Source organism: Daphnia pulicaria, chromosome 10 (assembly GCF_021234035.1).
Source record: "Daphnia pulicaria isolate SC F1-1A chromosome 10, SC_F0-13Bv2, whole genome shotgun sequence".
NCBI lineage: Eukaryota > Metazoa > Arthropoda > Branchiopoda > Diplostraca > Daphniidae > Daphnia > Daphnia pulicaria.
In genome coordinates this window covers 3,494,942-3,522,068 of record NC_060922.1, presented here as the reverse complement: position 1 = coordinate 3,522,068, position 27,127 = coordinate 3,494,942, and the positions used below count along the sequence as shown (strand labels likewise).

Here is a 27,127-nt window from a genome sequence, read left to right as displayed (position 1 = left end):
AGACGGAATTGCATTGCGAATGAAATAAATTTAAAAAAAGAGGAAAATGCGCGTAAGCGGATAAAGTACGAAGGAAAATTACCTTAGGATGTCGGGACTGAGTCGACGCTCTCCATTGGTAACGACGCGGAGGACTTGATCGCCGACACGGACGGGCGGATTATCATTCTTCATGTGAGCGCGAACGGGAAACGTGCCAACGTATTGGAAATCCTTCGAGGGATCATCGGGGGCGAGTCGTGGACGGGCGAGAAACAAGAATTGATCGGTGATGGATTCGCTGTCGTCGTGCGTGTAAACGATCCTTTGATCAGTTAGATCGTCCGAGCCGAACCAGCTGATGTTTTTACGCATCACGGATCGCTTGCCGACGTCCAGCAAATTGAGTTGGCCGTGGCGAGGCTTTTCCAGCACAGAGTAATTGATGGCCATCGGCAGCGAGAAGCCCAATAGGCTGGCCTGCAGGACGGCCGTTTCGCCTTCGTTCACCAACAACTCGCCGATAGTCACGGCGGCCGTGGTGGGAGTGTCGTTGCCCGGTGCGTAGTTGATCTCGAAGCGATGCAGGTCGGACGATGCGAGTCCCGACGACGAAGCCACGCGGAAAGTGAAGCCATCGCCCAGCGACGACAGCGTCCGACGGGCCAAACGGTAGTGGAGTCGCTGCGAGTTGAGGAGACTCTGCGACCACTTGGAGCCCGTGTCCAGCGGACTCGACTGCGACTGGATCCACAGTGAGCCGTAGAGCGGCGGGTCCAGCAGAGTGTAAACCACTTCCTCCTCGGCGCTGGACTGAGGCTCGACGACGAACTTGAGCTGGGCCGACCCGATGGCAACCGATTGCGTTGATCCGCCCGTCATGGCCAGTCCGCGATTGTTTTCCTCGCGCAACACGGCGTCCAGCAGCTGGAACCGAAATTGGTACATGATGGGCGAGCGGAAGACTTCAGCCACCTCCAGGGCGACCGAAACTGAAAACTGGAAATCGTCCTGGCTAGCCGGCGGTTGGAATCCAGTCGGCAGGTGGACGTAGCGGATGCGCTCGGCCCGCTGCAATTGACCCGAATTGAACCAGTTGATGGACTGCCAGCGCCCAGATCGCCAGGCTTGAATCTGCCCGTGCTGCGGCGGCCGGGTGATGTCATAGCGGATGTCCAGCTCTTGATCCGGGGCATTGGTGCTAAAGGTCAAATTGGCGGCCGTCAAAGCGGCCGACCCGTTGACGGGAACCAGGAGCCCAGTGTTGTTGGCCAGGAAAAGTTGGAGATCAAAGGCGGCGATCCGCAGGACGGCCGTCGGTCCGCTCTCGGCTCCGTCCGACACGCGCAGCGCCAGCCGGCCATTGGGCGACCCGCGATGAACGTACCAAATGCGCCCTTGATTGACGTCCTCTTGAGTGAAGCTGCTGATGGCCACGCCCGACTGCATTTTATTCTCGATGGAACCTGCCATTGCCAACAAAAAATAAATCAGTTGATTATTATAGTGCGGATTGATTTTATGATTATCCATGGCGTGGAAAAGGAATCGCCACAGCAACGGCGTACATTACAGAAACTTTTTGATGCGACACTCCCCCCCAATGAAAAAAGAAGCTCAGCACAACAACAAACGCTGTCGAAGGCGGCCAACGAGAGCAACTCCAAATGCACAAGAGTTGCGTAAGTGTATCCATGTCAGCTCCAGCGTAGCGTGACTCAACTTTTCGGGTGGAAACTAAACAAAAGTGTTCAATGAACAACATCTAGTAGAGCGGGTGGAGTGGTGTTTTTCCAACTCCCTCCTTCAGCAAATGAACATATTCATCCGTACAACTACAAAGTTCGCTGTCTTTGAACTTCAATTGAAATCAACAGCGACTCAAATTGCCCAATTACGGAGATTCTTCGTGTTTCTGTACGGGAACAAATTTCCTTTCGAGGAATAATGTTTATTTTGATCATTTCCACGAAGTAGTAAATAGTAATAGTAGCTTAGTCGATTGAGTGTTGTTGTTGTGAATCTGTTGCGTCAAATAGACGGCCACTAGATGGCTCTGTCAAGTTGACGGACGCAAATAGATTTCAGCGAGGCGCGCGGGACGGACAGGCCGTTTCCCATCAATGAGGAAGATCGTAAAAAAAAGAAAAAAGAAAAATCTTTTTTTCTTTCTCATAGCCAGCGCTGCCAAGATTCATTCATGTGCCAAGTGAAATCACGCGTGAGAAGCCACACGACGACCCAGCAAACCCAGTCCAGCCCGAGAGAAAAATAGTGTGGAATGGCGTAGACGAGACATATCTCGCACTTGTTACACGCAGACAGGAGGGACAGCAGCTGGGCGACTTTTTTTTTTACTACAGGGCCAACAGCTAATTTTCCAAATTCTTCTCAATCGTCATTCACGTTCATATCGTTTCTCTTGTTGTGATATCCCCCCTTCCGGAATTCCGTGTCGGGCTAAATTTTGAGTCTCAACATTTCTGTTGTGTTTCACCGAATTTCTTTTCCCCCCAGCATTTCTACCGGCTCAAGTATATGAAGCCATAACTCGCGGACTGTAGAGCCGAAAATTTGTGTCCTGTCACACGGAATCCGTCCAGACTTTTTTTGTGGGCGGTTGAAAACGACGGCCAACAAACGGAGAAAAAGAGTTGGGGAATTACAGGGGAGATCTAATACACAGAGAGAAAAAGAGAGAGAGAATAGAGTTTCAGTTTTTTCCGAGTTTGACGGCCTGGCATCTCGTCCGTTGCGGGTGACGACAGGCGGGGAGGTGAGCGCCTGTCGCGTGCATCATCTAGTCGCTTCAGTATGTTATATATAAAATTGATTAGTCGCGACAGCAGTCCAAGAAAAAGAAAAAGGGAAAAAGAGACTTGCATATGGATGAAGCTGTTTGAACTCTCGACTGCCTTTTCAAGCAACTCTGATCTCGACCGTAGATGAGCCAAAAAGTTGACTGCAACTCCTCGCGGGTGCGTTTCGTTGCTGTGCAATGCTCTTCTCTTCTCCTCTCCTGCGCGTCCAGCAGCTATTCATCCTTTTCAACCCTCCTCCTTTCTTTCTTTGGCTATCTAGCATTTCTCCTTTGTCTCTCAAAAGTATCAAATGGCCCAAACTCGGCATATTACATGCCCCGACGTTACTACGTATACTACACCAACCAAAAGCAGCTCGAGTGGAGTCGAGCCCGTCAGCGATTTACGGCCATTTAAGCATGCCAGTGCGGCTCTCTCTCTCTCTCTCTACAGAGCTGTACACTGGCAATCTCTCACAACACACAAAGTTACTCGATGAGAGAGAGAGCTTTGAAACTTTGCCGGCCCCCCTCTCCCTCTCCATGGCAAAGATATGCTTGCTCAGGGCTTTTGATTATGAGAGCGCCTCAATGACGACGACGACGGCCCTGCCCTGCCCATGGTGTGTGCGCGCTGTGCGGAATAAAACGCAGACAATTAAGAGCGCGAAATCAGAGCAAGTTTCAACTGTGCCATATCAGACTCTCTGCATGCTACATTTGCGTTTCGCTTGGGTTGTGTTATAAACCCACATCAATTATAGCATACACTCCTATTCCACCCCACCACCACCCTACTCCTCGACAGTCCAGCAGCCGGCCCCTCCCGCCTTCTATTCATTTTTGATTACCTTGGTATTCCTCGGTTCGCTCGTTAAGCGTGTAACTATCTCCGGTTAAGCGTTTCATCGCTAATTCGTCGTTTACGTTTTCAAATGGTTCTCATCTACTCGTTTCGTCTTTCACGGACTGGCCAATAAATATTTTAATGGCTGGAAGACTGGGCTAGGGAGGGAGGGATATTAACGATCGTCTTCTTCTTACCTTCCATGTCGCCGTCGCTCTTCGAGTTGAGAACCGAGTAGAGAAGATCTTTGGGCTGGTTGTCCGGATCGAAGGCGGCCAGCAGGTCGGGCGTCAGAGCTTTGCGGGTGTGTTTGACCAGCCGGAGGACGGCCTTGCCCGGCGATAGCGACAATTCCGGAGGATCGTTGACCGGACTGACGGACAAGTGGAGGACGAAGCGCTGGCGCTTCTGCAGGTAGGCCGGCAGGAGGAATCCCTGTCGGGGGGCCAGCTCCAGTTCCAGCAGGGCCGAATCACGCAGCGTCTCGGATCCGTCGTGGACGTAGCGGACACGATCGCTATGGACGTCCAGCAGGGTGAAAGTGGCCTCGTCGGCCCGTCGCCAAAGCGTCGAGAAGAGCCGGCCGTACTGCGGCGGTCTGACCACGTGAAACATGACGCCCGATTCACGGACGCCGAATTTCTCATAGTCCAGCTGCACTTGCAGGTGGCGCGACGTCAGCGTCATGGAACCTCCTTCCGTCACCTGCAAATAAATTGAATCCAAACAAAACGAGAAACGTGAATAGGCGGTCGGTTGAGTTTCATCATCAATGGACCTAACGTGAATGGACAGCGGCGTGAACCGGAAATTTGAGACCGGCCCAACATTTGATCCGCACGTCTTCATCAAGAAAACGGTGGGCCTTTTTTTGAAATGGCGTATGAAATGGCGGAAATGAAACTGGCTGGACAGTTGTATCAATAATTGAAATCAATTCTCGGCGCATTTACATTTGGGTAAAATAAATGTGACAATGTGGTGGTGCGACTGACCTGGACAGGCGAAAGATTGAGGACGGGCGGATGGGTGTCGGGACCCAAGGCCGGCCCGGTGATGACGGATGTGCTGCTGCTGGTGACGGCCGCCTTGTAGTTGATGAATTCCGGTTTGGTGCACGGCTGCTGGGGACACTCGCAGCGGAAATGATCCAGCCCGTCCTGCGAGCACTGGGCCCCGTCGACGCACGGCGATGGATTGATGGAAGTGCACGGGTAATGCCACTGACAATCGGCGGCCACGTGACGCGTCACCCGGGCGTCGCGGAGACCCAACAAACGGCCGTCCAATTCCAGTCTCCGGATGCAGCCGCGCAGACTGCTGTTGGCCGTCCGGACGCCCTGAATGAGAGCCCGGGCGTGACGGGCCACTTCCACCCCGCCCAAATAGATTTGTCCGCTCAGCTCCAGGTATTTGTTGGACGGCGACGACGTCAAGAATCCGGAATCGCGGACGTTGCTGCTGCTGCTCGAGCTGGATTTGCCGTCAATCTTCAATTCAACCGTTCCGGCGGCCAGCCGCAGCTCCACCTGATGCCAGAGCCCGTCGTTGACGGCCTGATCGCTGAAGAGATCGACGGCGCTTCCGCCGCCGGCGTCCAGGCTGACTCGCAAATGTCCCTCGACGAGTTCGACGGCCGCAAAGTCCGGCTTGGCCGGCGGTCCGCTGCTGTAGAGCAAAACGCAGTCGCGGCTCTGCGTCTTGAGCTGGAATCGTAAGGTGGACCCGGTTTTGGCGATGCCCGTCCCGCCGAACGAGACGTACGAGTCGGCCGACAGGAAGCTCATGTCCTTCTCGGATGTGGCGTCAAACTCGGCGCTGCAATCCCAGCTGACGGCGAAGGCGGCCGCCGCATTTCCGTCCGTCTGCTGCTGCTGCTGCTGCCCATTATGTAAATAATACGGCCCGTCATATGAAATCAAAAAGAAAAAAAGGGGGAGAAATAGAGAAACGGGTTAAATGTCAGGACTCCATTCATGTCAAACATCTGCAGCACACACAAACCCAGGGCCCCTGGGTTAATATTCTAATCACAAAAAAAAGTAGTATCAGGTTCAAGTCGTCGGTCGTCTTTACGACGTTTTGAGTCAACCGACGTGTGTCGTGTGTTCCATGTGTTGTGAATACACAAAGCCCCACACACACACACACGGGCCTCGGTTCCAGCCGAATTGTTTTGGCTACACGGCCGAGATTTTTTCTTTTTTCTTTTCGAAAACTCAAAAGGAGAGACGGACGCGATAATAAACCTGTCTGCTGTTGCCATGCTTAATAATGTAAGCGGTTACAGCTGTTTCATGGGCTATTTGTCATAGACATCGCTCTCTCTCTCTCTGGCGCACCGTTGGGGGGAAAAGATCTTGAACGGGGATTTATTTATATTTTGTAGCTTTTTATGTGCTTACATAATCCCGGGCCAAAGTTCCAATAAAAATCCTGTCTCGGGTTCTCTCTCCCTCTTTTTCGTTTGTTAAGAGCTGGACGAAAATGGACCATAGGGCCGAAATACAAGTCAAACCAAATTGGCTAACGGCTTCACAACTGTGTAGCTGTCGAGATAAATCAATCATACGAGCGCACACACTCGACACAAGAGAGAGAGAAAAAGGAGAAAGCAATAAAGGTGTAATACAGCACACACTAATACCCCCCTCCTCTTGCCCGGTTTGGTTTGGAACGCTGTTTTACAAGAGACTGTCGTGTCGTCGTCGACCTCAACAGCTTTTCTTCCTGGAAAAAGTAACTTTAGACAGGACGGCCTCAATTTCGCTGCTTTCCGGTGCGGAACTATTCAAATTGCAACAGGCCGTCTGTAGATGTGTGTGCTGTGTGTGTGCATACACGTGCGAATAGTTTAAATAAGGCCGTCGACAACGACGACAGCTTCAATTATACATTTCTAGATTGTTATCTACACACCAAGAAGAAGAAGACCTTTGCTTTTCCCATTGTATACGTACACAAAGATCTCCCCTCTTATTCTGTCCGCCGGATCAGCTTCCAAATCCCTAGATGCATGTTCCGAGCTCTAGGCCAGAAAAATGTACAGACGGGAATCGATAGTATATACATGTGTACACGGACCGAGTCACATCCATTCCCGTCTATCCAGTCTGCTGTTGTATATTTGTCTAAACACGAGTCGAATCGCTCCCGGCCCCCGTCCAGCCAGAGAGTCTACACGGCGACGACACTCTAGTAACTAGTCGGGATACTCGCTGTTATTTACCTCCTATTTACTGTCCAGCATCAGGAGCCAACATGATGCACATCTCTGTGTGAGTCTACACACAGAGAAAGACAGACCCCGAGTCTTATTTATTGGCCGGCCCGCGTTTTCTCTTGAGGGAATGGCCGTCGCATCAGCATATCATCAGACTATCTCTCCGAATTGGATTGTGTGACCGCTGTAGGCGCCCATCAACTTGCGTGTGCCGGACGCTGGACACGCCGTAGAGACCGGAGGAGGAATCAGAGACTATTGGGAGACGGAGGAGCACAAACTCGTCTAATAAGGCAGCCTCAGCAGAAAGAGCAACCGTCGTATTAGAGCAGCTCTACGTTTGTACATGGAAGTAATTAATCCCTTCCACTTGACATAGTGAGCAAAGGAGAGCTCAGAGTGCTGGCCTCTGCTGTGTTGTTGTTGAGCGCTGTGTGTTCACACGTGTTCGGCGTCTACGGTTGCACAGCTTCGTCAGCAAAATAAAAAAGGCCAGCAACAGCAGCCGAGACGCGGGCGGAAACCCCCTCCTTTTTTTTTCTTCTCTCCCACCCACGCCCTCACCGTAATGAGGATTGATTATTATCCAACAACTTGCGCAATCTAGCACATCTCTCTATAGTCTTTGATGTGTAGTAAGAAGAGACAAAAGGCCATTCAGAATTTCAGACAACTGATTCCCATTGTGCGTATGGGCAGTAGTCCAGTCAGACAATGGGGCGGTGGATAGGCAAACTGTTTTGGGCCTCGCCGTTTCTAGGTGAGGTACATTCGAGAGCAAATTCGCCATTTCCCCTTGTTCTAGAGAGATCCTTTCACGGCTGGGGGTAATTTTAGGACCTGGGACGGTTGTATGGATCTATATTACTGTAGATCGGCCCAGACTCTTGTATATCCCAACAACTCGTCCATCTAATAGCGCACAAGGAAGCGAGAGAGTTTAGAGTATCAGCCGAGTCTCTTAACCGTCACCGTGAGACCGTGAGAGGACGACGTGTAATTGTGTATCGCGTCCAACATATACAGTACGGCGCCGGGGTTGTAATGTAGACGACGACAAAGCAGAGCAACACACACACACACACAGCTCTTATCTATCTATCTATCTATCGAGTCATTGTGTGTGTGTGTGCTCTTTTCTTGAGCTCGGCTATCCCTTTGACTTTGGAGCACAACGTGAAAGCCAAGGCGGCGATCGCGACGTGGAGGGAGAAAGAAGAGGAGCAGAGCAGCCAGGTAATTGGATATGGAATCCGCTTCATTTCGTGTGTGTTGCTCCGCTGGCTTTGGGCTTCCTTATTTGTTTTTCCCTTCAGCAGGGCAGCACTCAACTCTGTTGCTGTTTTTTTGGGTCCGCCAATCTCGAGTGATTTCGCCATACTCGTCTTTCCATCTTTGTAATGAAGAAACCCGGTTGTCTCGCTCTCCGGCTCCGGGAAAATGTGTAACAGCAACCAACCCCCCAAAAAAGTCAAACGACTGAAAGACGAGAGTCCAATTTGAACACCCATCTTCGGGAGCCATTACTTACAAAACCCCCTTCCACCACCACTACCACCACTCGCATCCGGCCGTTGTGTATATTTGTTCTCTCCTAGCCCAGCAGCTAGAAAGAAGAAGGAGAAGAGACAGAAGGTTGTCAAGGTGCGTGCCGTAAAGGGAAGAAAATACAAGACAAAGACGCCAGGATTAGCTGCTGCTGCTCTAGACACACACGGGTGTCTTTTCAAACTCCTTTGTGTCTATACAGCTTTTATATAGAGCGGTGGGACCCCGCTTTCGCGACTGGATGGATGTGTTGACGTGTAATACAGTCTGGCAGAAGAGACGCAACCCCAGCAAAAATAAGGATCCATGGGCGAGGGAAAACAAACGGGAGAAAAACAATCCCGCACACCGATATATCTATAGAGTTCAAATAAACCCGCGCCAAAAGTCGAACGAAGAAATCGAGTTGAGCAAAAAGACAAAACAACAGAGTTATTACCAACTCTGCTATGTTGTCAGTCGCTATATAATCTATTACATATCAACACGGCCGTGTGTTTCTATATATTGCCATCACAGTTGCTCCGGGATGTCGTTGGAGCTCCGGAGCAGCTCGGGAATAAAAAAAAGTTCGTTGACGACCATTGAAAAACATGGGCGAAGGTATATGAATAGAAAATGGATATAGGGGAAAATGAGTTACTCTGAGCTACGGAATAGAATCAACACAATCGCAAAGGAAGCAAGGCCTATATACATGTGTTTGTGACTCGGATAGGAGAGATGTACTCAGTTAGTTGTCAGGCCGACTAGTGTTTATTATTAAGGCTATAGAACGTTGTAGAAATATAGCCCATCGGCCCGGGTCACGACGGGAGTCGACGGAAGATTCTGTGAGACGAGATACGCAGAGCCAGGCTAGGTCTACTAGAATTTCCCCCCAAAATAAAATATGTGTACAATTTCACTATCAAGTCGATTCCACGACGATACAACATCGTGGAGACTGGCTCATCTTCCACTCCGTGTTTTTATTCTCATTTTTATTTCCTTCCTTCCTTCCTATAACTGCATAAATATGGTGGGACCAATGGGGTTCCAGGTTAGAATCTACCCTCCCAGAGTCTAGTTTTCATCGTCATCTTTTTAACGAACTTTATCGATTTCTATTTTTTCGCTTTACAACGACGCAAGGGGATGTAGAAGGAACGGCAACAAACGGATGGAACGAACGAAATTGGGGAATTGTTATGGTTATGGTTGTGTCTACCCCCCCTGCCGTGTGTTGAGTACATCGTCAAGATACAGACTCGAAGGAGGAAGTTCGGAGTTGAGAGATTCCACGAAATATCACGACACAAAAAATAAGAAACCCCATTGAATAAAAAAAAGAAGATTTCTTGCCTTCCTCCCCTTCTGGGGGGTTTTATAACCGAAAATAAGGTGATGCAACAAGACGGGGGATATACATCCAATCGACATCTCGACATTTTACGGATATGTTAAATCTACGACATGCCGGGAACCCGGGAAAAAGATGGGAGGACGAAAAGATAAGATTTCCCGAACGCCCTTTTTGCGCTTCATCAACTCGCCATTCTATAAACTCCGCTACGGGGGGATAAGTTGTAGATAATAATAATCATAATCGTAATCATAAACATATATTTTTCCCTTTCTATTCTGTATAGTATATTATACAGATGGTATTTTGCAATTCCCTGATTTTTTCTTTTTCTTCCGGTTTGGCAGAGCGTCCAGAGCTCGGGATACGATACGCACATCAAAATGGTGGGCAGCTGTGTGGAGGAATTGCACATTGGACTGTGCTGTCCGCTTCTCTACTACGCTCGGTCGAATATATTGAACTGAATGTCTTCTTCAATTATCGGAGCCGGACCCACACACACACACAGAAGAAGTCAAAGTAGTACTCACAGCGTGCCGGCCTATAGAGAGAGAGCTCTGCGGGAAAAACGACGGGAAAAATCTCGTTCGGGAAGGAGAGAAAGAGAGAGAGTAGAGACTACTAGGCAGATCTATTTATAAGCATTGCCAAGAAGAGATTTCTCCGCTGGGCTGGTCCAAGCGTAGTCAGGGAGGGTAATCGAGTCACAGCTGAACAACATCCGCCAGACAGTTGATAGCAGTAGCCTAGCCCTACCCCCAGCGTGTGTATATATAACGTGAAGATAAACTCACTTTTTCTTCTTCTCTCTCCTCCCAGTTTTTCTTCTTTAACTGAGAAATCGAAAAAGTGTAGGACCAACAAGAAAATGAAAAATTGATTTTTTTTGAACCCCTCACGAATTTATTTTCTTTTTCTCTAAAAAAACGATCCGTCTGGGCTGCCCATTAACCGACCGTCTAACGTCTACAAGCTGCGCTGGGAAAATATAACGACCGCTACCGTGAAAGATTCACCAACCCGTTGAAAACATCCTCCACATCTTGTGACGTTATTATTATTATCATTTGGGAAATTTTTTCCTTTTTTCCTTTTCCTGTTTTTTGAATGGGAGAAATCTGATTTGGAAATTGACGATTGGGGAGCGCGTGCTTCTATGTATGTCCGGCGACTGGAAACGAGAGAAGCTGAGGGGGGGTTTCCATGGTTAAACCCCCACACACATTTCCAGCATATCAGACACACGCAGAGCTGAGAGCCGGGCCTCAAATCGTGTGGGCAATTCATCCTGCTGATGCGCGCCTGTTTGTTCAAGCTTGAAACGTACACACACACACAGACAAGCGCATCTCGACGACGACTACCGTCTACTCTCTCTAAACGCCCCCCAGTCGGGAAAACGCATCGATATCCTAATTCTTTTATGCGCAATAAAATAATAGGGAAGGTTGCTGTTTACCTGGACGACGGCCGTCGAGGTGGATGATGCGCCGCCGGCGATGGTCTTGTCGCGGTCTTTGACTTTTGTCAAAACGTCGACGCCGTTGTACTGGAGGTCGTTGAGACATCCGCGAAAGTTGTCCCAGAGTCCTAGAAAAATTTCGCGAAAGTCGCCGAGTCCGCCGACAAAGAGTCCGTAGTGAATGTTGAGCTCGTAGAAACGGCCGGGCAATTTCAACCTGAAAGATAAAAACGCACGCGATTATTATTATTAGATGGAGACTGCATGGCCGCCGTCGGTTGGCTCGTTGGAGCGGAAATCTAAACGGGCCGGGGTTTGAATTTCTATCAGCGTGGGAGTTTGGGTGATGTGAAATGAGATAGATGAACGTGGGCAGTTCTAACGCGTCTAGTACATCCATAAGCACACACACATACAGACGGGCAAATCAAATTCAGAAGGTCGCAGAGTCCCTTCCGCCCGGCCCTCAACCGAATAGGCAATGGCAAACGGTTCAACAGTGTGAATAACTGAATATCTGTGCGTGTGTAGGAGGAGGAAGAGGAAAGGACGGGCAAGACGGGCAGAGACGTGTTGGGTGTAATGCAATCTAACGAGCCTTTCTCGCCGCTGTCGGATGCCATTTCAATAGGCTATAATCGACTGACGCGGCTTCAACGGGCATATATCGTGTAATTGAATGTATACACAGAGGGTGTTCCATCCTCCTCCTCGAAGCGGAGATGGAAAAAGGGTGGGACAGATGGATGTGTTGCCCGAGAGACGGGATGAATAAATAATAAAGCGAGGGATTGTTGGAACAAGTTGAATTCGGGAGGATGTGCGGAGAGAAGATGGGGTGAAGAAATAAAAAATCTGTCACGGTCGATTATGTCATTTTATTTTAGATTTTTGTTGTTGTTGTTACTTGGATGAGTGAAGGCCGTCGACAGTCAGCGTGAAATCGGCGTCTTTGCGGTGGATGCGCACGTCGTGCCAGGCCAAGTCGTCGAGGCGGAGGCCGCGCGGGGTGGCCACCTCCGCTTCGCCGGCTCCCAGGTTGATGCGCACCTTGAGGGCCGCCGCCTGCAGCACCACCAGGCAATAGTCGGTCCGTCCGGCCGCCAGGAAAAGAAGAGCGTCCGGCCTCGACGTACGGAACCGGAAGCTCAGATCCGTCGTCGAGCGGGCCTCCTGCAGCGGCAGAGCGATGTAACTCGATCCGTAAAAAGACGCTGCAATCAAACGAAATCAAATGAAAACAAAAATTAGATTGAGTACTTCTCACCGTTATGATCAATCAATCTGCTGAATGGACGCCATTAAACTTGGAAATTGATTCATTTTTTTATTTTTCACAACGTAGTCTAATTCCGGTCGGATCAAAGTCAGTGTTTAATTCATAGCCGCTGGGTAATGTATGACAATGGTATGACAAAAGATGAAATGCTAAATTTTGCTGACTGTCGAAAAATGACGGAATCAAAAGGGGAGAAATTTATTTCCAAATTCGGTTGCCATAACAACGGCGATACAAAATTCTTTCGGCGTCAACAATGGCCGACTCATCCGGACCTTTAATATCGAATGGGGGAACGCAGATCAAAAACGAGCCCCCCACCACCCCTTGTGTTGCCCACACCCGCCTCCTCCTCCTTCTTATATTCATATCCGCGTCATCGCTTCCGATGGATTATTTCCCCCTTTTTTTCTCTTTTTTCCCGCCCGCCCGTCCGGGCTGCGACTCTTTCCAAATTGTGAAACGTGAAAAGACACTCGGTCCCGACGAGTTTCGTCGCTGTAGCGGAATCATCGGACGGACGGACGGTTGCATCTCTCTCACTCCTTTCTCTCAGACTATTGGATCTATCCAGCAAAGACAGACGATGCGCATCAGCGCGGTGATATTTCCCAGTTTTCTCGGATGAAGAAATTCGATTTCCTCCGTTGCGAACGAAAGAAACAAAACGAAAAATAAAAAAAAAAAGAGAGAAGAAGAGAAAATCTTTTTTTGTTTCTTTCGTTAAATACTGAAGAGGAGAGTCGACACGTTCCGAAACTGTGGAAGATGAAAGCCCGGGCCTCGGCGGCGGAGGAGCTATCCATCCGCTTCTTTTCGCAATGCAGTTATATGGGTGGAGGGGGGAGCCATCACGTCCGCGCCATGTGACGTTCGTTCGTTCGTTCGCGTTGGGTCATCACAGCAAAATGAATCACAAGACAGAAGAGAGAAAAGAGGAGGGCGACAATTTCGATTGATTTCCTTTTGACGTCGTTTTTTCTTTTTATTCCGTCGATATTTGGCCAACCGAAGAAGAAGAGCTGACGTCTTTTCATTTTCTTCTCTTTTCCGCACCGTCCGGTTTTTGGGTTTGGCGATCCGGCACTTTGAGCCGACGGAACAATTGTCGGGCAGAGCCAGGCCGCCCGTCGACGTGTGTGGGTCGGGCAGGATTTCTCGGCGGAGCAGCGTGATAATCTGCCAAAGGGGCTCAGCTCCTTTTTTTCTTCCTTGTGTAGATTCTCATCGGGCCGTCGGTTTTGGCGGGTTTCGCCCCCTCAAACTCGGCAACTCTCGACCCCTCCGACGCCGCCACCGTCTCTCCTTTTGTTTGCCCGGTCCTTTTTTTTTATCTTGGCACGCGCCGGTGCCGAAAGATGGGCGGACGCATTTGCATCTCTCCCCCCGTCCTCCATCCAAAAAGGACAACAAGGAGAAGGAAAATCCGGTCTGTGTGTGTGAGTGTGTGGTGACGCAGAGACATCGGAAAAGTCACATGCTAAAAGGAAAGAGAAGGGAATCTCTTTCTCCGTGCCCGTTTGGTGAGCGGACACGGCGGAGATGGGCGACTAGAGGGAGGACCGGGCAGGGATATATAGGATCTCGTTTTGTCACACGAAGCTGCTGCTCCTGCTGGACTAATCGATATGTGGCACTTGTGCCAAAATATGTGGGTGGTGGTGAATTATTATTAGTATTATTATTATTACGCATCTTATGTACATCGATGCGACGGGACGGGGGAAATAATGGCCTTAATCGAATCGCCGATTAATTCAATCGCCCAATATGTCCAACCGCAACGGGCCAGCCACACACACACACACACCAGATGGAGTTTGAAAAAAGTGCAAAAAGAGAAAAATGAATATTTTGAGGTTGCAGAATTATCTTTGGCCGACGAGCCTTTGTTGACAGAAAAGCCAAGTCAAATAGAAGCTCGACTCCTGTGTGTATGTTCCCAGCTGCGTCGATAGCTGGCGGCCAGCGAAACTGTTGATGATGATGAAGAGCAAGAAGAAATAAATCGAATAAAAAAAAACAATTTTTTGGGAGAAAAATAATAAAAGAAAAGTCGTAAAAAAAGGCACGTCCATCTGTACACATACACATCCACACAGAGAGAAAGAGATGAAGGCTAAATCGAAGGAGAGTCTCTCTTTCTCTCTTCACACCAGTTTCATTTCTCCGCTGCCGCCGCCGTCTTCTTCCCTCTAAAAATAAATATTCTCAATATGGCCATCTGGTTGAGCCATCTTTCACCGTCTCGGCAAAGGGTCCGGCGCGTTCGGGGCTGGATCCTCCGTCGCCCGAGACCAGCAGTTCAGCTTCTTAACCGACTTGTTCGCCCTCATCTCCCTCACACAAGAAGAAGAAGAAGAAAACTCTCAAGCGCGCACGCCAGTAACAGCAGGAGGACGCTAAAGTTTTTCAAGTTGAAGAAGAAAATCCTTGACATCCCCTTCTCCACTCTCCACTCTCCACCCTTCACGCACTAGCCCAGCAGCAGCAGTTCCTCTTGGGCCACTCACTCTGGCATGAAATAAAAAAGTCTCTGGCTTGTCAATGGCATTCCGAAAGACAACATTTCCGCTTTCATCTGCGACTCGCTTGGCGAAACACCGGACATTTACTAATTCGGAGAAAAAGAAAAACGAGCAAAATCTTCAAACAAAAAATGTCAATCCCGCGTGATGATTGCAGAAATCATTCGTCCACGATCAAACGAAACGCGTGCAAAAAAGGGGAAATATAAAAATAAAAGGGTTCATTTCTTTCATCTAAACGGAGGGGCTAAAATAAAAAAAAGCAAACAAAGTCAATAAGTAGCTCGACGACATACACAAGACCACACACACGCATCGTCCAATGTCTGGAACAAATTGTAGAATCAACTCGACCGATATTCGCCGTCGAAAAGTCGCAGCTTAGTCGAGAGAAACAGGAAAAAGTTCTTATACATATGTCTACACAAGTATTAGTATTTCTCCGTGTTTTGCATGTGTGTGCGTTCAAAAATGGCGCCGATTTCCAGGAAATTCCATAAAACTTTATAAAAGCCGCTTTGGATTTCCACAAGACCGAAACGTCTTAGAAGCTTTTCAGGATATTCAAAATGAAACAACAACTATAGGAAATGTGTGTGTGTCTATAATAAAACGCTAGTGTCAGAGAAATACATTTCCCCCCAAAGTTTTGAATTAGCCGCGAAAAAGCCATTAGCGCCCCGCCGTCTGGGTGTGCAACCAACCGGCGAAGGAAAACGTTTCTCTCCCTTCTAAATATACTGGTATACTTGTATATGTATACAACAGAAAGATAGAGAGAGAGTTTTCTCTAACGTCTGCGTGTCTATACACAACACGTAACACATAGGACATGGCAAGTTACAAAGTGAACTGACGATGAGGTTTGACTCGTTGGCGATGGAAGCCTTTCGCTCGTTAGAAGCTCACTCCCCGTTTTCTTTTTTTATTTTCTTCTTCTTCTTCGACCCTTATAGTTTCGCTTTTTCTGCACTACCCCCCTGTTAATATAGAACGTGTGGTGGTGGTGGTCGTGGTTGCATCAACCCAATTAACGACTGCGATGATGAGCGAAATCGATTTATCTTGGGCCACCGTATTTCTTTTAACGACCCAAACCCAACGGTCGTTTTTCCAAAAGAAATCAAATTAATCATCTTTCTTTCTTTCTTTCTTTCTATTTAAAAATAAATTTTATTTAAGAGGGAAAACGGGGTCGACAGCGTATTGGATCTAAGGTTTCTTTCTCTGTTGCTGGCCCGGAAGAGAAAGTTTCTTCTCTCATTTATTTATTTATATTATTTTTTTTTGTCCCAATTGGGTGCGGAAATGAAGTCGACTGTTAGATGGAAAGAGACTTGCACCTCTTCTCTCACTTCCCCAGACGGGCGTACTAGCTACGCACACGCACAACAGTGGCGGGATCCCAGCAGTCTGGGACTCTTTGTGTGTGTGTGTGTGTGTCTCCTCTGCGTCTGCCCATTAGATTGTCCCGGAAATGGAGGGCTCGGAAGTCGCTCACAACGGACCATCGACTCGAACGTGCCGCTGTTGCTGGCGTCATGATTGAATTGAAACGAGCCCGGCTGACCAACACGGACACATAATATAGAGTATATATAGTCGCCCGCCCAGAACCATTTTGGAACAAATCATTCCAACAACAACATCCGCTTTTATTAACCGAATCTATCGACTTATTCCAGGTGTTACGAAAAACCATCCAGTGAAAAATAGTAGTGACGTTAAACTGGGCTTCAAGTTTAAGATCAGTCAAGTATGGCAAAGAGTTTTTGTCCATTTCAGAGAAAAGCAGCTATAAGTATAGCTCCTAATGGCATTTTTGGGAGGCTAGTAAAAAAGACAAAACGGCCGGGAAAAAAAGGAAATTCTACGACGAATAAAAGAGACGACAAAGAAGTTGGGGGGGAAAAAACAACAACCATAAAAACGTACACATGCAACATCACCACCACCACACAACAACAACAACTAGACTATGACACTCTCAACGCGCGGAATGCCGAATCCAGCCCAAAAAGTAATTCAGCTAGTTCGGTAATTGAGTGACGACTAGTCACATTAGCAGAGCCGGAACTGCGCGGAAGAATCCAACCAACAACCAAAAAAAAAAAAGACGAAAGAGCTACAACAACAGTTATAAATTGCATTCATAGGCTGCTGCAACCAGTCGGCTGCTGTACGTATATCCCGTAAAAAAAAAGGAACTTATTCCACCACCATCCAACCAACGGAAATAAGAAATCTATTACTTTCCCCCCATCGCTTGAAAAATAAAAAATAAAATAAAGTTTCCACGTACTCGAACACGAACGAGGGGAGGAAAAACAAACTTAAAAACCCCAAAAAACAACAACCGAGCGTCGGGATTTTTATTGCCATTTGGAAAAGAAAAAAAAAAAAGGAAATTAAAAAAAAAAAGCCTGACTAAGAGTCGTCGATTCACGCCGGGCACGGTCTACTAAAAAATAGAAAAAACCCAGCCAACAAAGGCCCATCAGCTGAGAGGAGAGACTGGTAAGGGGGGGGGGGGGAGACGGGCGGAAACCGAGTCACGCCGACTGGAACGGCTTCGGTTGCGAGGTGACCGTGCGCGCTGGTTTGCTGCATCCCGCACGTTATTTTATTTTCCCTTCTCTCTCGGCCATATCCACTATGGCATTCACATGTATGTAGACGGGCGAGAGCGTGTTGCACTCTACTCTGCGATTCACATCGTTAGCGTGAATAAACACGTCGAGCTGTTTGTGGTGCTGGACTGCACCGCGCTCTCTACTCCGTGTGTGTGTGTTGCGGCTATTAAACATTCCAACCCCATTTCCTCCCCTCACTTTTCAAACAGCAACCCTTTTTCTCCCCTTTTGAATGCTGATGCATATCGTCGTCCCGTTTCTTTCTTTTTCTCTTTTTTCTCTCCCGTCATTTTCCCGGTGACTCTGCGACACACGTGCGTTGTGCTGTGCTGTGTGTGTGTGTGTGTGTTGGTTCACGCTGGCGCAAAGACATCACAAATGTGGGTGAGCGTTTGGCTTTTTTCTTTCGGTTGTTTTGTGGTGGGCCAGCCTTTGGCAGCCGGAGACACGGGACTCGCTATGTGGCGTCGCTTCACCAAGTTATTTATATACAACACTCTTGGCTTTTTTAAATTCTCCCTTTTTTTTCTTTTCTCTTCTTTTCGGTTTTTTGTGACACTGGAAACCCATTTGAAAATAAAAAATAAAAGGGAAAAAAATCTCAATGAAGCGAAAAGGAGTCAGCCGAGCGTTTCCGACTGAGAACTGGCCGTTGAATCAACTAGTCCCGCAGTCTATAACCTCCCGCTTCACATTTCAAATGTGTATAGATGGCCGGCGGCCGTCTGGTGCGTGCCTTGATTGTCTAATCGACGTCGAATAGATAAGTTATAATAACTTTAAGATGATCTAACGCACACACACAAAACGGCAAAAACGTATTTGAAAAAAAAAGGCCGCTGAATAGGTTAGACGACCGTTGATTGTAAGACGGCCAGTAGCCATCGTGTAAACGATGACCGGCAGGTTAAAAAAGAAAAAGAAAGATGAGGGCTCTTCTTTTTTGATTATATTTCTTTTAGTTTCTTCTTTCCCCCTGGAGCAATTTTTTTTTTACCCGAGCGACGGTGCGTCGGTCATAATCGTGATTCATAACCCCCCACGAACTCGAAACTGGCGGGGCCGTTGAGCCCCTACAACACGCAGGCAGTCGTGTTCTCCGGTCTTTTACGGGTTTTAACATTTCTTTCATTATATGATATATAAATACATTCTTGCCGTCTTGTGTTGTTTTTTTCTTTCTTTCTCTCTTCTAAAAAGGGTCGAGAGTTCTTTTTTCGGTATTTGCTTTTCCCAGAGATAAAATACGAGTTAAGAAAAATGAGCGCGCGTGTGTGTGGCTGTGGCTGTTTTGAGATTGCACCACCGCGATTTCTTCCCCATCGTCCCTCACAACCTCGATGACGGCCATTAAAATCCTCTCCTTCTTCTTCTTCGCTTATCGAGTATAAATATAATAAGACAGTCAAATTTAATACATTCCAATTGCTTGTAATAATGCAGGTTCAACGTCTCGAAAATCCCCATAACCCGAGCGAGTCACCTATAATTCATAAATTCAAATTTTTTCGACGCGGGGAAATTTTACCATTTTTCCCATTCAACAAATAAACTTTGAGCTCTTCTTTTTATTTGTTCAACCCTTTTTTTCTTTCATTCTTTCTTCCTTTTTTCTTTTTCTAAAAGAAACAAAAAACAACAAAAGAAAAAAAAAGTTTTTCCTCCCCCAAAAGAAAAAGAATTTCGTGTTCATCCATGATGGATGACGTAGCGTCTCGGACGATCACAATCAAATCAAATTGAGTGAATCAACAGATATCGAAAAGATTAGCCTCTCCTCTCCTCGTCTACAGTGTATAAGGAAAAATGGTAATTAAAAAGTCCGTGATGCTGAGCTGGTAGTGGACGAAGACGAATTGAATAACCCGTCGAATTTCCCCCCCAACGGCGGCCAAGAAAGTCTGTGGGGCTGCCCTTTTTTGTTTTTGATCGAGTGAGCGATTCAACAGACATCAACGATCGTTCCACAGATTCGAGCGGATACTACAACAACAAGGAAAAGGATCGACGGCGCGTTCGGGAACACGCGCCGATAACAAGACGGACGCTGCTGGGAGGAGCGAGAGAGAAAGAGAGAGACGGTAATAATAATAACTATCGAAAACCCCCCCCCCGAAACAAAAGAGAAAATATATATATAACTGAACGAGAGTTGTCGAGAGATTTACGAGCTTTTTTGTTTTTGGCCCGTCTCGTCCATCTTAAAGAAGAAACTCTCACTTGTATTTTCATTTTCTTCGATTGTTTACTAAATAAGGACATTTGTCCTTTTTCATTTGTTTCTTTTATATACACCCCCAGAGTTTCTATATCACAATGTTAGCGGACAAGAGATTTGTTTTTTCCATCCGTCGTCGGGAGGTGCTGGGCGTTCGCCTAATAATCGGATTAGATTCAATTGATTTCGGGATGGAATATACAGAGAGAGATGGACGGACACAGAGTAGACAAGAGTGAGTCCGTCGTGGCAGTGTCTATTTCCAGCTACACAATTACTGGGGCCTCCTTTATAGACGATCTTTCGTATCGCTCCTCCTCCTCTGGGCGGCGATAGATTGAACCAGCTACGAGGGGAAAAGAAAAAAACAAACTCGTGCTGGACTTTTTGGGCCGTTTCGTCTTTCTCTCCTCGTGATAAAGGAGAGAGCCGCCCCTTTGGTCGGGAATTCTTTCTCCAAAAAATAAAAGCAAAAGGAATAACTTTTTAAACCAAAAAAAAAAGCAAACTGATTCAGTTGATGGTTATGACACCGATTCACAGCTCGACGGACGGATAGGACAACCTATCCATCGACCAATTAGCTTGTCATCTCCCATCGGTAGATTGCGCATGTGTTTTGAGCTTTCTCGTTCCGAAAAGGGAGGGATAGATGGGAAGCCAAATCATACCCGGCCATATGCAAGATCTTTTGAATGCATAGAATGTCGTAAAATCAATCAGGCAATAACGGTTATAGCCCTCAACATTTAAGGGCCGTAAATAGATTCGATAGTAGCCCCGTTGTCTTGTCTCGTCTCTCTCTCCTACCCACACAGTTCACAGTGGTAGGGGGAAATGAGACCAGATGAGGTACGTCGATGAGCACGTCAGAAAATCAGCTCCGTCCCTTTTTCCCTCCTCCAACCAAGAAATTCAAACCGAAAAAAACAAGCGGAACGAAGCTGTCGAGAAGAAAAAGAAAAGCTGATCAGATTTTGCCGGATGACGGAGATGGAATTGATGTCCAAGAATTGTCGACTCGATTTCATACAATGGCGGAGAGAGAGAGAAAGAGAGTTGTCAAGAAATAACAACGCCATGTTATCCAGACTGTTCTCTCTGTGCATTTCTATATGTATCGAAGCTTGTTTTGTTTTGTTTTCCAGACTCACTCTGGTCTCCTTCTGATGGATCCAAACAGTTTCCCAGGGGGAGAGAATCACAAGACAGTGGGAGAGAAAGAGAGAGAGAGAGATATTTAAATGTTGTTTGGTTTGTCTATTGCCTTTGTAGACATTTCGCTGAAGGCTCTCTCTGATGGCAAAAATAAGACGGACGCTCTCTATCCAGGCACACATGTTCTACAGTGTACAGACAAGAGGAGACGCAGCAGAGTCACTTGTTTTCCTTCTGAGCTAATGCAATTTATTGTGTCTAAACCTTATAAACCCTTGTGACCAAGTTAAGGTTCAATCTCCCCCTACCTTGTATGCCGACAGAGCGGGCAAAAGGGCCGTCCAAACAACAAATGGAAAAAGTAAAAACAATTTTTCCCAATCGAGAATACGTCAAATGACTGGAAAAATTTTCAAAAGATCTTTTCTGACTGTTTATTTTCGCCAGAAAAATTTTTCTTCTTCTACTTCTTCTTACCAACAATATGAACAGTTGGGGGTGAGTGGGGGGGGACAGGAGGAGGACATATTTCTGTAACTCGAAACCGCGCCCTTCTTGTCTCCCCCCTCATTGAAAATAGGGTGGAAGTTTCAGACTTCTTCTTCTGGTACAAAACTATTTCTCCTCCGCTGCTGCACCCTCCAAACAAATTTTTCTTCTATTTCTGTATTTAAATATAGCGGAGAACAAAAATAAAACTTCCCCCCAAAAAATACCCCCACGAGAAAAAATAAGAAGAAAAACTCAAGTACTAGACACACTACTACACACAGGACCGGTTATATTGTGCCGGCTGAGTGTATGTGTGTCCTGCAGCTTTTCAGTTTCTCTCTCTCTGTGTTTGTTAGAGGGGAAACAAGAGGGTAAAAGCTGCAAATGAAAAAAAAGGGAGATCCGTCCGTCTGTGTGTTTTGACTGCCGGAAATGGGACCAACTGTCCCCCCCTTTTCTATTTTGTTTCTTCTGTGTGTTTTCTCCCCTCATCCAAACAGCCGCCCAATAGGAAATGATAATCAAAAATGGGACCCCACACGGTATCCCATTAATTAATAAATCAAACGAAAGAGCGGGGGGCTTATATAATTTGAACAGATAGCGAAAAAGATGAATTATTTGATGGGCGGGTGAATGTGGTCGATCTTAATAATTCCTTTTGATTTGTCGCCAGCCGACGTCGGCGGCAGCGACGACGCTCGAGCGTGAATTAATATCAATCAAACAACAATACGCACAGTCACATAATGTAGAGACTGAGAGAGCAAGAGGGGAGAGTGGCGAGAGAGAGAAATGACAAAACAAAGTCGTCTGCATTAAGAAGTAGCGGCCGCCAGCGCTATCCCGCCCCGCTCGGCGGGATTATGACATAATGGCTCCAATGCTCCATACACGGAGGAGAACCATCAGCCCGTGAATCAAATGCCTACTCCCCCCCCCCCCCCACTCTCTTTTTATGTAAAAAAAACAAACAAACGAAACAAAACAAAACAGAAAATCAAAAGCCGTTCGCCAGCAGTTGGCTGTCACGAAAGGGAAACATTTCTCAAAGTCGATCCAGTTATATCCATCCATCCAGCAGCCAGCCTGGTAGTGTCTATGTACATGTACATGTACGTACGTGTTACTACTGCACCACTAGTAGACTGGTAGACAGTTTGTGTGATGTATTGTTATCACGTCACAACGAAAAGAGTTTGTCTTTCATCATTGCGCAAAAGAGAAAAAGAAATAAACGAAAAAATTTATGGACGACGTCAATTGTCGTTGTCGAGGGCCGGCGGCGGTTGAAGCGGACAAGTGTCTGCAGCTCTTTTTTTTCATATCTCTTAGACGTCCAAAAATTTCACACATCAATCGTGACATGTTATTTTTTTTATATAGCTAAAAGAGAGAGAGAGAGGCTGGTCGAAGCCGGAGGGGTCGTAGAATATAGCTGGATCTGTTATGCATCCGCAGAAAATGAAAACGCAAAGAGCAGACGGTGTAAATGGGTTGCGGACTTACGGTACTATTGAGATCAAATTGTTATTACACCGCTACTGACTAGCGCTGGCCCTAGTAGGCGGAAAGAAACTATCAGCAGGCCGACAACTAGACGCAATCCTTGTGCTGTTGCGGGAAACATGTAGTAGTACCGAAAAACAAGGACCCAAAAAAGAAAAAAAAGGGGGGGGTAAGACGGGGTTGGCAGCACTCGGGCCGGGCCATGTCCATTTTCTTTTCTTCGCATCTTATTGTTATTGAGAGAGAAGTAAGCATATCCTGAGACTGGGGGCAAGTGTTGTGTGTGGGGCTTTGAAATTTATGGTGATGATGAGTGCACACAGCACACAGCTGAAGCCTCGAGGAAGACATTTAGAAAATAAAACCGCGCGCGTTCCCTTTTTATTTTATTTAAAATAAACGGGGAGTTGGTTATAGCCGGGACTATTGTTGTTCAATTTGAAATCGATTTCGATCGGGAGGAAATGAATTAAAAAAAAAAAAAAAAAAATGTTTTTCGGGAGAAAAACAAATACACACAGACACAGCTGATGCGCATCAACAAGCACGAACTCACGCTTTGATAATAACGAAGAAGCATGACCGACAGACCGGCCGGCCTCCTCCTCCTCTTCTCGGCGGGAGAAGAAGAAGAAATTTAAAAAAGAAAAAGGAGGGTCGAATTTTTTCGGTACTAGAAAATTTTGTTGTGGAATAGTCGAACGAGAAAGTAGGGGTAATATATCCCGCGACATTTTTATAGTTGAAAGTGGGAGCCATTTACATACCTGCGCCGGCGACGCTGAGGGAAATCCAGAAAAGTGCCACCACAATAATCGTGACGGGATGATTTGACATGGCCATTAAAATTCTCGCCATCTTCATTCCTCCGATAGTTTTTCTCGTATTCCCGAAAACCAAAATTAAATTTTTCTTCTTCTTCTCTCTAGACGAGAGGAACACACACACACACGAACACGACAATTTAGTTATTTTTCTTTCAGTTTCAGTTTGTTGGGTGGTTTGGGGGGGTTGTTTTCTCGGTCAGCGCTGGACGGCCGGTCCGACGGACAAAACACTTTGCAGCCGACAGTCCTCGCAAGTCATTGCACGGGCTCAACACAAAACATCCCAACCGAAATGAACACACAAGTCACGCACGAATAAATAAAATAAGAAATGAAGAAAATAAAAACTGCGGCTGACGGATTCTCTAGCCGGCCCGGAAGAAAAAAAACTGCCCGTTTCGATTTCTTTTTTTACCGCGACAACAACAACAACAACGACAGTTTTTCCTTCTGAAAAAAAAAAAATACTCTGCCGGTTTTGTCGTTCAGTTTCACGAAACGTCTTTTCAACAGACACTAAAAAATAAAATTTTGTTTTATTTTTCGTCAGCCACCAGTCACATTTCACGCTGGCCGGCTATTTTCTTCTCTCTCTTGGTCGAATGTTGGCCGGCTCAGTGGTGGTGGTGGTTTGTTGTACGGTGTCGGTTGTAATCGGCCTTGATCGCGTTTGGTGTCAATGGCCGACAGAAAAACGGACTCGACCAAATTTTTCTATTCCGACAGTTTTTGAAACAAACCAAAAACGACAACCACACGGACGCCAGAAACAGTTGTCGAGTTTCGTGAACGAAAAAACACTCACGCGGGACTTGTGTTGCCCCCCGAGTCCTTTAGGGTTCGTTTTCTGGCTAAACCGAAACAAAACGGCGAGGATGTTGAACGGGAAAAAATTCGGTTGGAAACTGCCGAACGGACGTGTTGCCAGCCAGACGGCCTGAAGGCGACTGAGCTGGTGGCAAGCAACGGGCTGCCTAGAAAACTTTGTCTACTGACTCTGTGTGTGTGTTGTTGTTGTACGGGTGGGGAGGAGGAAGGAACGGGAGATGGTCGGAGGGGGGAAGGAGGTGAATTTGGGGGCGGGTATCACACTCTTCCTCTTTCTTCCTTTTCCCAGTTGTGTAACGGCAACAACAACAAGCCATCGCCTATTTTTTCCCTTTTTTATTTTATTCTTCCACGAAAAAATGAAAAGAAAACATTTTGACTCGATAAATTTTTCCTTTTCATTTAAAAAGAATAATAATAACTTAAAAATAAGAAAAGAAAGAAAAGTTTCTTATTGAATCGAACTGCTGCTGACCCTGAATTTGCTCCAACATAAATACGTACACAATTTGAATGTAACACACTGAGTTTGCAACAGAGTCAAATTTGTTTCAAGGCCCGTGTAATTTATGGTGCCATTGTCACATTCGTCTCGGATTTCTTCCCAGAAATAAATAAAAATAAACAAAATAGGGAAATTAGAATAGACGATTACGACATTCTTTTTTTCATATTTTAAAATTTAATTACACTACCCCCCCCCCCCCCATTTTTCTTGTTTTGTACGCATTACTTAATTACGGAAACGCCGAGGAGAAAGGAGAAAATTCAATTTGGGAACTGGCGGATGAAGAGAATGTCAACATAACTGTCGTCGTGCACGAATTGATTAACTCGTGAAATATTTGCAATCACAGTCGCCTCCTGACGTCTGTCTCTGTGTGGCTCTGTGTGTGTGCTGTGTGCGAACAGATCGATCGGCCAGCAAGTTGCACACATTGTACATACGTCGCGACGTCGGATTCGAGCTCTTCTCTCTCCCATTTTTTATTTTTCTTATTCAATATTCCGTCCGACGGAATTAGCATACAATGGATGTTTTACGTACGTCCGCTACCCGAGTCCAGCCAGGGTGACAAATGTGAGAATAGCGACAGAATAGAATAGCCCCGTGTGTTTGCCTGTGGGCTGGTCTACTGGTGGCAAAAAAGGAATAAAAGAAATACTACTGTACTATACAATGCCTGGCCATTGTTCAGCACATTTCCAACTCATATGTACAGTCGAGGGAAAAAATATAAAATCCAGGGCCAGCTGGGAGAAATGAATATTTGGCGGATCATATAATACCGCGGATGATGGTACTATTACCGGTGTTTCTAGTCACTCCCGAGTTCCTACGTACTCACGTCTCGGCTGGGCGTGAAAAAAAAAGAGACGAGCATGCCTGTCGCAGAGAATGAAAGTGAAAGAAATGTAATAATCGCAACAGCTTTTAAACAGAAAACGATGGGAGGATAGAAAAAGAAAAAAAATGAAAAACAGACGACGGAGCTCTGTTGTGCTGTGCTGCCTCACAGGCACAGCTGCGTCCCAGTGTCATGAGATGACATAGTCCTTAATGGCCGGACAGAAAATGTCCGGAATGTAATATCGCCAGGTCTACCCCCTATACCCTCCCCCCCCCCCATAGCTTTCTTCCACCATCATTCCTTTTAGCCGCTTCTTATTCTTATTCCTTCCATCGGAGGGTTCGAAGAAAACATGTGAACCAGGAGGGGAGGCAGCACAAGGCAGCGTCGGGGACGTCGCGGAATGTTTCCGTGTCCGACGCCGGGATCTATCTACTACAAGACATGACCGTAATTCCCTTTTTGAAATAAAAAGATGGGCGTCCGACCGATACTTGAAAAGAAATTTTTTTTCTTTTAATGATTCGAATAGTCAAAACATCCGGCGGAGGAGGAGGAGGAGAGTTCCGCAAGCGAGCACGAAGAAATGTGAGGCAATCCATCAAAAAAGAGCCTTGAAAGACGTAAAAAAAGAAAAGAAAAATAGGAAAAACTTGGAACCGAAAAGGTTAAAAGAATCGGTTGGGTGTTCCATCTGTTCTTTTCTTATGGGGAGAAAAGAAAGAGAGAGAGGATAATCATCCCGACTGGATGCTAATTCACAGGGCCCCTTGTACTACGTTATGCATAGGCCGTCCGTCTGGTTAGCTTTCCTTCCAAAGCGCACGCGACAACAACAGAAAACCGAACGACCGGCTATACGCGGAAAAATGGAATAAATTCGTACCCGCGAAAAGTCCGTCCGTCCGTCCGTCCTATGCAAACTCAAGCATTTCCAAACACCTCGTCGGTGGGCAGAAAAAGAATTTAAACAAAAACGTGAACGGAATTTCCAACTTTGTTGTAACGCGGATCGTTAAAGCGTCCGGCCATCAGCCGTTTTTGGTTGAGTTGGGCCTGTTGTAAGGAACACACGTCAAGATTCCAAACACTTTTC

The 27,127-nt window shown here is 46.7% G+C and overlaps 1 protein-coding gene across 4 annotated transcripts in view; it reads right to left on the bottom strand.

Moving 5' to 3' along the window:
- LOC124314393 (chondroitin sulfate proteoglycan 4-like) overlaps nt 1-24,785 on the bottom strand; it is a 30,713-nt gene extending 5,928 nt beyond the window's left edge. For 2 of the 4 annotated variants that reach the window (XR_006911201.1, XM_046779521.1), the window contains exons 1-6: nt 23,792-24,785; nt 12,115-12,421; nt 11,205-11,424; nt 4,622-5,506; nt 3,824-4,331; nt 83-1,445 (exon numbers count right to left, since the gene is read on the bottom strand). Coding sequence is in view for 3 of the 4 variants with exons in the window: in XM_046779521.1 (XP_046635477.1) it covers nt 83-1,445; nt 3,824-4,331; nt 4,622-5,506; nt 11,205-11,424; nt 12,115-12,421; nt 23,792-23,888 (3,380 nt within the window). In the remaining variant the exon portion in view is untranslated. The remainder of the gene's footprint in view (nt 1-82; nt 1,446-3,823; nt 4,332-4,621; nt 5,507-11,204; nt 11,425-12,114; nt 12,422-23,791) is intronic. The other 2 variants (XM_046779522.1, XM_046779523.1) reach the window with 2 other exon arrangements.
- Nucleotides 24,786-27,127: the final 2,342 nt, after the last annotated feature.